General features: G+C 41.6%; 3 protein-coding genes across 3 annotated transcripts in view; 2 read left to right on the top strand and 1 right to left on the bottom strand.

Moving 5' to 3' along the window:
• Positions 1–1,654, top strand: part of LOC117962136 (low affinity immunoglobulin gamma Fc region receptor II-a-like) — a 4,733-nt gene extending 3,079 nt beyond the window's left edge. The window contains exons 2-5 of the mRNA XM_034901252.1: positions 47–310; positions 390–632; positions 1,078–1,215; positions 1,538–1,654. Coding sequence (XP_034757143.1) covers positions 79–310; positions 390–632; positions 1,078–1,215; positions 1,538–1,650 — 726 coding nt within the window. The 5' untranslated portion in view covers positions 47–78 and the 3' untranslated portion in view covers positions 1,651–1,654. The remainder of the gene's footprint in view (positions 1–46; positions 311–389; positions 633–1,077; positions 1,216–1,537) is intronic.
• The window catches only part of LOC117962120 (Fc receptor-like protein 5), a 74,273-nt gene that overhangs the window by 15,751 nt on the left and 49,328 nt on the right, over positions 1–9,194 (top strand). Inside the window, exon 4 of the mRNA XM_034901231.1 lies at positions 7,961–7,971. Coding sequence (XP_034757122.1) covers positions 7,961–7,971 — 11 coding nt within the window. The remainder of the gene's footprint in view (positions 1–7,960; positions 7,972–9,194) is intronic.
• LOC117962117 (sialoadhesin-like) overlaps positions 3,441–9,194 on the bottom strand; it is a 194,299-nt gene continuing 188,545 nt past the window's right edge. Inside the window, exons 13-17 of the mRNA XM_034901225.1 lie at positions 8,790–8,936; positions 8,190–8,291; positions 6,443–6,541; positions 5,884–5,973; positions 3,441–3,520 (exon numbers count right to left, since the gene is read on the bottom strand). Of these exons, the coding sequence (XP_034757116.1) occupies positions 3,477–3,520; positions 5,884–5,973; positions 6,443–6,541; positions 8,190–8,291; positions 8,790–8,936 (482 nt within the window). The 3' untranslated portion in view covers positions 3,441–3,476. The remainder of the gene's footprint in view (positions 3,521–5,883; positions 5,974–6,442; positions 6,542–8,189; positions 8,292–8,789; positions 8,937–9,194) is intronic.

The raw sequence follows: 9,194 nt of genomic DNA, 5'->3' as shown, positions 1-9,194 counted from the left end.
ACCGAGATTGTCCCATCAACTAGTTTTGCTTCTCTCGCCCCCCCAGTGTCTCTGACTGTGAGTCCCAGCAGCTCTCAGATGTTTGAAGGACAGACTGTCTCTCTGAGCTGTGAGGAGGACGACAGCTCTGCTGGATGGACTCTGAGGAGGAACACAACCAGAGAAACCAGGACTCAATGTGGAGGGGGCTGGGGAAGACCTGCTGGTTCCTCCTGTACCATCAGCTACATGGTCCCGTGGTACAGTGGGGAGTACTGGTGTGAGTCCAGAGAGGGAGCAACCAGTACCAGCATCAGCATCACTGTCCCTGGTAAGACCAGACTGGGGGGTCAGGATTGATGAAGCTGTGTGTGAATGGATGACATGCTGTAGTCTGTCTCTGTGTTGAGGTGGACCAGTGATCCTGCAGAGTCCTGTCCTCCCTGTGACGGAGGGACAAGACCTCACTCTGCACTGTAGGACAAAGACGTCCTCCAACCTCCCAGCGTCTTTCTATAAAGATGGCTCCTTCATCGGGACTGGGCCTGCAGGTCACATGACCATCCCCCATGTCTCCAGGTCTGATGAAGGCCTCTACAGGTGCAACATCAGCAGTGTTGGAGAGTCCCCCCCCAGCCGGGTCTCTGTCTCAGGTGAGGACGTTGTGACATAAACATTTAAAAAATTAAAAAATGTGACAAAAATTAGAAAAAATGTGATAACAATATTTTAAAAGTGACAAAAAAAATAAAACTGTGACTAGAAAAATTGGGGGGTGGGGGGGGGTATAGAAAAAAAAGTTTAAAAAAAAACTATTAGCCTATAAAAAATATCCAAAAATAAAAACAATTTAGATAAGAAAAATCTGAAAACAATTTAAAAAAATGCCAAAAATGTGACAAAAAAAATAAAAAGTGTGACAAACATTGGGTAAAAAACATCAGAAACATGGCCCAAGGTGACAAAAACTTGCATAAAAAGTGACAAAAATTGTAAAACTGTGACAACAAAATCAGGGAAAAAAACTGATAAACCCGTCCCAGGTGAGGAGGTTTTCTTTGATTTCAGATATTCAGCTGACTCTGATTCTCTCTACAGGGAGACCAGAGACCTCAGACCCTCTGGCCTCAGACCCCGTCCCCCTTGTGGTGAGACTAGTGGTCCACCTGGTGGTGTTCTGTCCGTACTGCATCTCCACCTTCATCATGGTGTCTCTGTATCGATGCAGGACCACAGGTAAGGGTCTCACCTGGACTGGTTCTGATGGGGGACAGGTGTCTCTAACAGGTCTTCAGCTCCTCCATCATCTTCATCTTCTTCTTCTTCTTTCTAACCTGCTAGGACGTTGTCCTTATTTAACTTGTATATATATATTTTAAATACTGGTCCTTGTATTGTATCCTAGTATTTTTTCATGTATATTGTATTTCATTATATTTATATTCTGTGCTGTGTGACTGATTTTGCTGCTGCAACACTATAATTTCTTTTAATTTCCCATTATTTTGGATCAATAAATATCTATCTATTCATCTATAATCCATCTATCTGACTGTAGGAAAGAGCCCCCCTCTCGCCACGGTGACAACCCCCCCCACCCAGGCTGAGGAGGGATTGGATGACAACTATGATGATGTCATCGCCGCTGTCACCAGAGAGCATCACTTCTGACCTGGTCCCAGACGTTACACCAGGAAGCTGATATATAATATAATCACGGTTTATAACAGATATTAAAATATCTAAAATCATCCCGCATCACTGCTCTCTGTCGTCCTGGAGATTTTAAATAAAGTTTTTTGTAGTTTTTCCTGCAGTGTGTGTTGATCTGGAGTCAGACTGATGTTGTGATGCTGGCTGTGTGTTTCCACTCAGACAGAAAGTCCCCTGCTTGGCTCAGAGGGAGACGTCCTCTGTCTCTGTCTCTGTCTCTGTCGTGTGTGTTTCTACAGAAAACTACGTCACCACAATCATCCTCATCCTCATGTTGTCTTCATGTTGTCCTCATGTTGTATTCATGTTGTCTTCATGTTGTCCTCATGAAGACAACATGAAGACAACATGGGGACAACATGAGGGTTAAAAAAAATGTACAGACTGAATCTTCACCGACTACAGAGTCCAACCTGAGGTCCTGTGCTCTAAAGCTGTGATTGCTTCCCAGCGCTGGCTGAGGCTGTTCATAGTCATTGTTTTTCTGCATTGACAGTTCATTTTATTTGAATATATTACTACATGTACTTATTGTGGTAATGAACCCTCTTCTGTTTTCTTTTAAAACCAGACCACTGAGTCTCTGTGTGTGATTGGTGTGAAGTTTCCAACCGCTGCTGTTTCCAGTCTGCGGTCTGTCCTCTGTCCTCAGTTGATAAGAAGACGAGTCGGTGGGTTAGCCACAACCAGAACAAATGTTCATCTGTCAGAGAAGAGAAACCACACGAGGAGAACTACACGGTGAGTTTATTGATCCTGCACAAAAACAAGGTCGTACAATACAATAGACTGGACTCTGTCCAGTAGATATTTGTTGGTGTTGTGCACAGATACGAAACAGTCAAAGAGGAACAAATGACTTAAAGGACACTTACGGTAAATTTTTCAAGTTAATCTTGATCGTTATGAACAAACAAGTACAGTCAATGTACAAAATAAACGAGCCAAATCGGTGTGGTCAACACGGAGTAGCTGCAGCTACATGCAAGCTTCCACTGAGCTAAAACAGCAGTTAATGGGGCAAGTTTTAGAGCTTTTGTTCCTCTTAACAGACACACAATGCAATTAATATGTCTGGACAACATGAACAGGGCCCTTGCGTTTTCAACTCAGACATTTTGTAAATTCACCCTGTCTCTATCCTGCCGGTGGCTATCTCGCCATGTTAGCTGCTAACTGTTAGCTGCTAGCTCGCCCTGTTAGCTGCTAGCTTTTAGCTGTTAACTGCTAGCCGCGTTGTGTTGAGTGATGTTTATTTGAATATCATCACGCAGCAGTTTCCTGGTATTTGTACCTCATCCATTTTGTGTTTGATTGATCTGGTGTTGGTGAGTAGGAGGTTTGGCAGGCGGGCTTTGCGCTGTGCTGGGTGCAAGAAGTACATCTCAGAATTAAAAACATCAAAAGAATGTAAAGCTGCTCTAATTTTGAGTTGTTTGTCTCTCTGCAGTTGCATGAGTCTCATTTAGCTAAAATCTAACAGAAGAATGTACCAAGGTGTGGAGGTCTCTGGGCACCAGTGATTGGCCCGCTGGACTCCACTGGTCGGACTGGTGTGATGGGGTCTAGTTCGACCTCAGTACCTTGATAAGATTAATGTTCTGAGGTGAGGGTCTCTAGGGACCAGTGGACTGGTGTGATGGGGTCCAGGTCTAGATTAATGTACCGAGATGTGGTGGTCGCTGGGGACCAGTGGACTGGTGTGATGGGGTCCAGGTCTAGATTAAAGTACCGAGGTGTGGTGGTCGCTGGGGACCAATGGACTGGCGTGATGGGGTCCAGGTCTACCTCAGGGAGGAGTAGAGGACCTCTGGCTCTGCTTGAGACTCTGAACACAAACCACAACAATAGGAGAAACCATCAGATACAAACTCTGTCAGCCAAGCCAAGTTTTAACCCAAAACTACAACCTTAAAATGACATTCGCTTACACCAGACCACCATTTTCAGTTACATTTGGAGGGAAACATATATTTTGACCAGCATCTCTTGTTATTAAACACGTGGTTCATATTGTGAATTGAAATTAATCTATATTAATAGATTAAGAAATGATGATGTTCAGGATTAAAATCACGTCCGTTAGGTAAGTATACGTTATGTCAACGTTGACTTTTGGTTTCACGCGTCACGTGCAGCGGTCTCCTGCATGTCCAGTGGTTGTTTGGCCCCTCCGTCTATAGCTGACTTCTTAGACTTAGACGTAGACTTTGTTTAGTACGCTAAAAATAATCACAATCCGGAATAAAATACTATGTGTCTCCCTTCTGAATACAAATTTCATTGTTTGGGAACCATAGACTTTATATTATTTATGGACAGAGCATCCAGTCCTGTAAAGTACTGCAACTGCATGAGTGACTTAAACCTGCATTCTATCTGAATTCCTGCAGAGGGCCACACCCGTGGTTGCAAAAGGAGGTGGTTTCTATAGAAGTCTATGGAGAAATGAGCCACTTCTCACTTGATTTATTACCTCAGTAAACATCTTCATGATGAGTTTGTGGTCTCGATCGCTAGTTTTAAGTATTCTGCAACACGGAATGATGATCATTTTTTAAATTACGGTCTCGTTGATTTTAAAATCTGCGATAAAGCAGGGGGTGTTTTAGGGCGTGGCTAGATGTGATTGCCAGTGAAAGTGTGTAACACAACGTGGCCCCTCCCTCTCTCCTTTGTTAAAGTTTCTATCTCGTCTGAAAGACTTCTTATTTTAAAACGGCAGTCAAAAACCTGGCGATTTGACTTCAGTTGGGTCGTTGAAATGATGGATGCCAATTCGTTTGTTAGTCCTCCTGGCTGTTGTAATGGCAGCGTTGGTGACACCTGAGGACAGACTGGTGTTTCTTAAAATACTGTCCTTCATGCTTCAGATGTAAGCTGCTGAGTCTTGACCTGAGGTGTTGGTCCTTCTGTGTTAGGTCATGTGTTTGTGTAATGGCTGTTTCATTTCCTATATATCTATATATCCATACATAGAGAGATAGATGGATAGATGGATTGATGGATAGATAGATAGATAGATAGAGTCTGTGCATTCCTCACTGCATTTTGCAGCATATACTAACTTGCTTTTCTTGTGTTTGGGTGTGCAGTCCTTAGGGTGGATTGTTAAGACAGATACTGATCTATGCTAAGGACCACACAGTACACATGGTTTGACACAGGTGTAGTATGTGCAGAGGAAGCCATCCACACCTGGTGTCATGTGAAAAGGCCAATGATGGTTGTTCAGACTTGGCCTCAGGCAGTGCTGTAGTCAAGACCCCCTTTGTCGAGTCCAATACTGGGACTAATGGAGACCTAGTCAAGACCATGTCCAAATGAGAGACAGTCAAAACCCCTTAACCCCCATGTTGTCCTTGGGTCAAATTGACCCGTTGTCCTATACCAATGTTCTTTTTAATTCCCCAAAATAACATGATTGATTCCACCCAACGCTCTTTGCCAAGTACAAATCTCTACTTTCATTAATTTGGGTCTAATTCAATTTTATAGCATTGTAAAACAAATGGAAGTGTTGTTGAAATAGTATTGAGTAAAAGTTGACATATTCCAGTCTGTGATTATCATCAACATCCATTCCTTTAATTTTAGTCTCAATAATTCCTAATTTCTGCTTTTCTAACTCAAACATTAGGTATAATTTCCTATAAATGAGGTTTATTGACCATACATTCCAAAAATAACTGTAAAACTAAAGTTAATAAGTTAGTCTCACGTAAAAATGACAAATATTGAAAAAAAAACCGTCAAAAGGGATGAAAAAAGGGACAACAACATAAGATAAATATTTTAAAAAATCGTTAAAAAGCGTCAACAATATTGTTGATTTTCAATTTTGACGGGAAGACCACACAACGGTTAAATAGCAGGGTTTCCCTACTGTTCAGTCAGAACTGAGAAGTCTCTCAGATGAGAAACAAAACGTCTGCGGATCACTTTAACCGCCAGCTATCCGTGATTTTAACCCTTCCTGGGATGACTATGACCTAGACTGACAACCTTAACGTACATGTTGTATGTTAACATGTGTTTTAGGAGACAGGGCTGCACATAACCCAATCCCATTTAAAGCAATACTTTATCACTTTGATGGTCTGTATTCAGTACAAAGCTGGACGTGGTTAGCTTAGCATAAAGACAGGACACTGGCTCGGTTCAAATTTCAGAAATAAAGATCAGCTGTACCTCTGGTCCTGTTTGATTTAAGGACTATTTGTCCATGTCTGACGTCTTCTGCTTGTCTCACTGCTACGTAGACTGGAGCTGGATCTCTCTCTAGAAAATAAGATAAAATGCATAGAGATTACATTACTGCAGGTACATGGAAGCAGGTTTTCAACCTGCTGAATAAAGAGCATTTTCTGAAAGGAAACTCTACAACCACAAAGCTGCTTGCTTTGATTTAAAAGAAGTTGCACTTTTCACCACAAGTCACACAACAGATCAACACCTCACTGCCATCTAGAGCAGGGGCTGTAGTGAGAAACCTCAACAGCGTCACACCAGTTTACTGGAAACAACAGGAGGAAGTTGCTGCTGTGGTTTAACATTTCCAACATACACCGTCCTTCTACCACAGTCATTACTAGAGCTTCAATCATGATCAATCTGCCGCTGAAAATGGTCACAATCAAAGTCACTATTTTGTGTTTATTTGATAAAAACTACAGTGAACAGCTTAACATTTATGTTTTTTCCTCTAACAGATGTTTCTAGAGATTGAGACAAAGAAAACAAACGGTACCTCTCGCCCTGCTAGAATGGATGTCTTTGATCACTATTTGTCTGCTACTGGTGTCCTCTGACCGTCTCACTGCTGAGTAAACTGCAGCTGGATCACTCTCTGGCAAATGAGATGCATACACATGACATTAGTGCAGATACTACAACTGATAACCTTAACCCTAACATCAAAGACGTTAAGTAATTAAACCTAACCAATTACCTTTAGTTTTGTGTGAATTCACGACGGGACCTTTAGAGCGTTAAAAAGTGAAGCCAAGGGTCCCAGACCACGCTACCGCCAAGTGTTATCATGTGAATAAGTATCCAAGCAATGTTAAAATCAAAGACTAGACTTGATGAAAGGTTCTCAAAGACAGTTTGTCTCTCATTTGATTCATTGTAGTTACCAGAGGCCAAGTCAATGACCAGCGTTGGCATTCTCACATGAGGCCAAATGTGAGCATTTAAGTATCCTGGGGAGAAATTAAATGACATACTGTATGCTCACATTTGGCCTCGTGTGAGAATGCCAATGCTGGTCATAAACATGGCCTCTGTGATGTATTTGTAAGGGGGCAATAAGTGCTGTTGAACTCCCCTGTTAAGCAATGGTTTCTCTATCCGGGTGAAAATAGGTTCCTTAGTGCCTGTTTTAAACAATCCGACCTCTCTGTCTAAAATGTGTACCTTTTGCTCCTCAAAAGTGTCCTTTATCCTTCAGATGTAAGTAAACTGCTGAGTCTTGACCTGAGATGTGGGTCTTTCTGTGTTGGGCCATGCATGCACACAGAAGGACAGTCCTTCAAACTTGGCCCAGGTGTCTCCAACGACCATAATTACTGTTGTTACAACACCCAGAAGACCAAAGCAACCAATCAGTATTGACCATCTTGACAACAAGCCCACAGAGGTTAGATAGCGGCTATTCTCTTCTGTTCCGTCAGAATTGAATATGTCTCTTCGAATGAGACATAAAACGTCTTCACGAACCTTTCACCAATTTCAATTTCCCTTAATTTCAACCTTCCTTTGATAACTATGACCTAGTCAGTGAAAGTCACAGACATTTGAAAAGGCTTATAAGGGCCCCCTATCATAGGTGTAGCAGGTTCCTTCTAACCCATATGAGTCGTGACCACTGATAGTCATTCAATGGGGCGATGAAAGATTGAAATAGGTGTTTACCACAGAGCTGGTAGCTTTTAACAAGATGTTCACTACATTATTAAAATGTCACACAAACTACTAAATTATTAGTTAACCATATATTTATTAAGTTAATGGAATAGCTGACTAAAACCAATTCCCTCAACATCTAGATATGCTGCATGTGACCAGAGTAAACAAAGTTATGGTAATCTGCACATTTATAATATAATATATCAATTCTTTGTTTAATCATCAGTCCTGCAGTGAAAGGTGTGCAGACCCACACACAAGTGTATGTGTGAGAAACAGGAAACTATGACCACAGAGCTGTTAGAGCTAGTAGCGTCTGATAACCACAGGGTACAAAAAACCCAGACTCTCATGCAAAGCACAACACACATCAGCATCCACTCAAATAGACCATACTGAGTGAAATGTGTGGACTAAAAACTTATCAATATCCTTATTTTATAGAAAAAGCTCTTTTTCCGAAATGCCCTATCACTATCTTGAACCCATATCAGTCCTCATGACAACATGGAAACAAAAACACACACACACACACACACACACACAGTTCCTGAGAGTCCCCTGAAAAGCAAAAAAAGCAACGTTACCTCTGCTCCATCTGATTGGCTGTTGCAGGTTAGGTAATATTTTGACATGACTGTATGTGACATCATCTGTGATGTCCTCATTTGTACCTTCTGCCTGAGCATCTGAAATGAGCAACATATTTAAAACAAAATGAATGTAGACCTGTTGTAGGCAGTTTATTTTTTCCAAAACAATCTTTCATTATATTGTACTTTTAAGTGTTCTAAATGAGAAAATAGATTGCTTTATCCCCTCTTTGCTCTTTTTTTAAGCTTTTGTAAACGTGTCCTGCGAATAAACGAGTCTGACATCAAAATAAATAAAACTTGTCAATATCGCCGAAGGGTTTCAGAGAAGAGAAAATGCTGCTAATAAGGTTAACCTTCCGCTAACCATAGCCAGTCGCTCATGGCAAGGTCAAGTTCAAGTTTATTTCGCTAGGGTAACTTGCATGGCAGTTAGAGTAATAACATAACACATATAAAAATCTTATCTTGTTAGTTTAAGAAATGCGTTTGCATCCTGCCCACCAGTGATCCAAACCAACCATCTGGAATATGACCAAAAGCTTTTTAAATGCAACATAACTGCAGCATAAGGAACATTTTTCCATATCTAACCTTTCCTTTTGTTACGGATGCATCGTCTCACCAGTAGAACCAGCACGACCAGCAGAGCCAACACAATCACAACACCGACTGAGACGGGCCACAACACGGAGGGGGGGAGACAGTTGGATGTAGGACGACTTGTAGTCAAGGGTTTCCCTAAAATGAACAATAAATAGAATTTAAAGCACTAAAACTAAAATGGATTACACATTCAGTCATTATACTGTTCCTCTTTAGACTTTAACCCTCATGTTGTCCTCATGTTGTCCTCATGTTGTCCTCATGTTGCCCTCATGTTGTCCTCATGTTGCCCTCATGTTGTCCCCATGCTGTCCCCATGTTGTCCTCATGTTGCCCTCATGTTGTCCTCATGTTGCCCTCATGTTGTCCCCATGTTGTCCTCATGTTGCCCTC

The sequence above is a fragment of the Etheostoma cragini genome, chromosome 19 (assembly GCF_013103735.1).
Source record: "Etheostoma cragini isolate CJK2018 chromosome 19, CSU_Ecrag_1.0, whole genome shotgun sequence".
NCBI classification, from domain to species: Eukaryota; Metazoa; Chordata; class Actinopteri; order Perciformes; family Percidae; genus Etheostoma; species Etheostoma cragini.
This window is presented reverse-complemented; position numbering and strand designations above follow the sequence as displayed.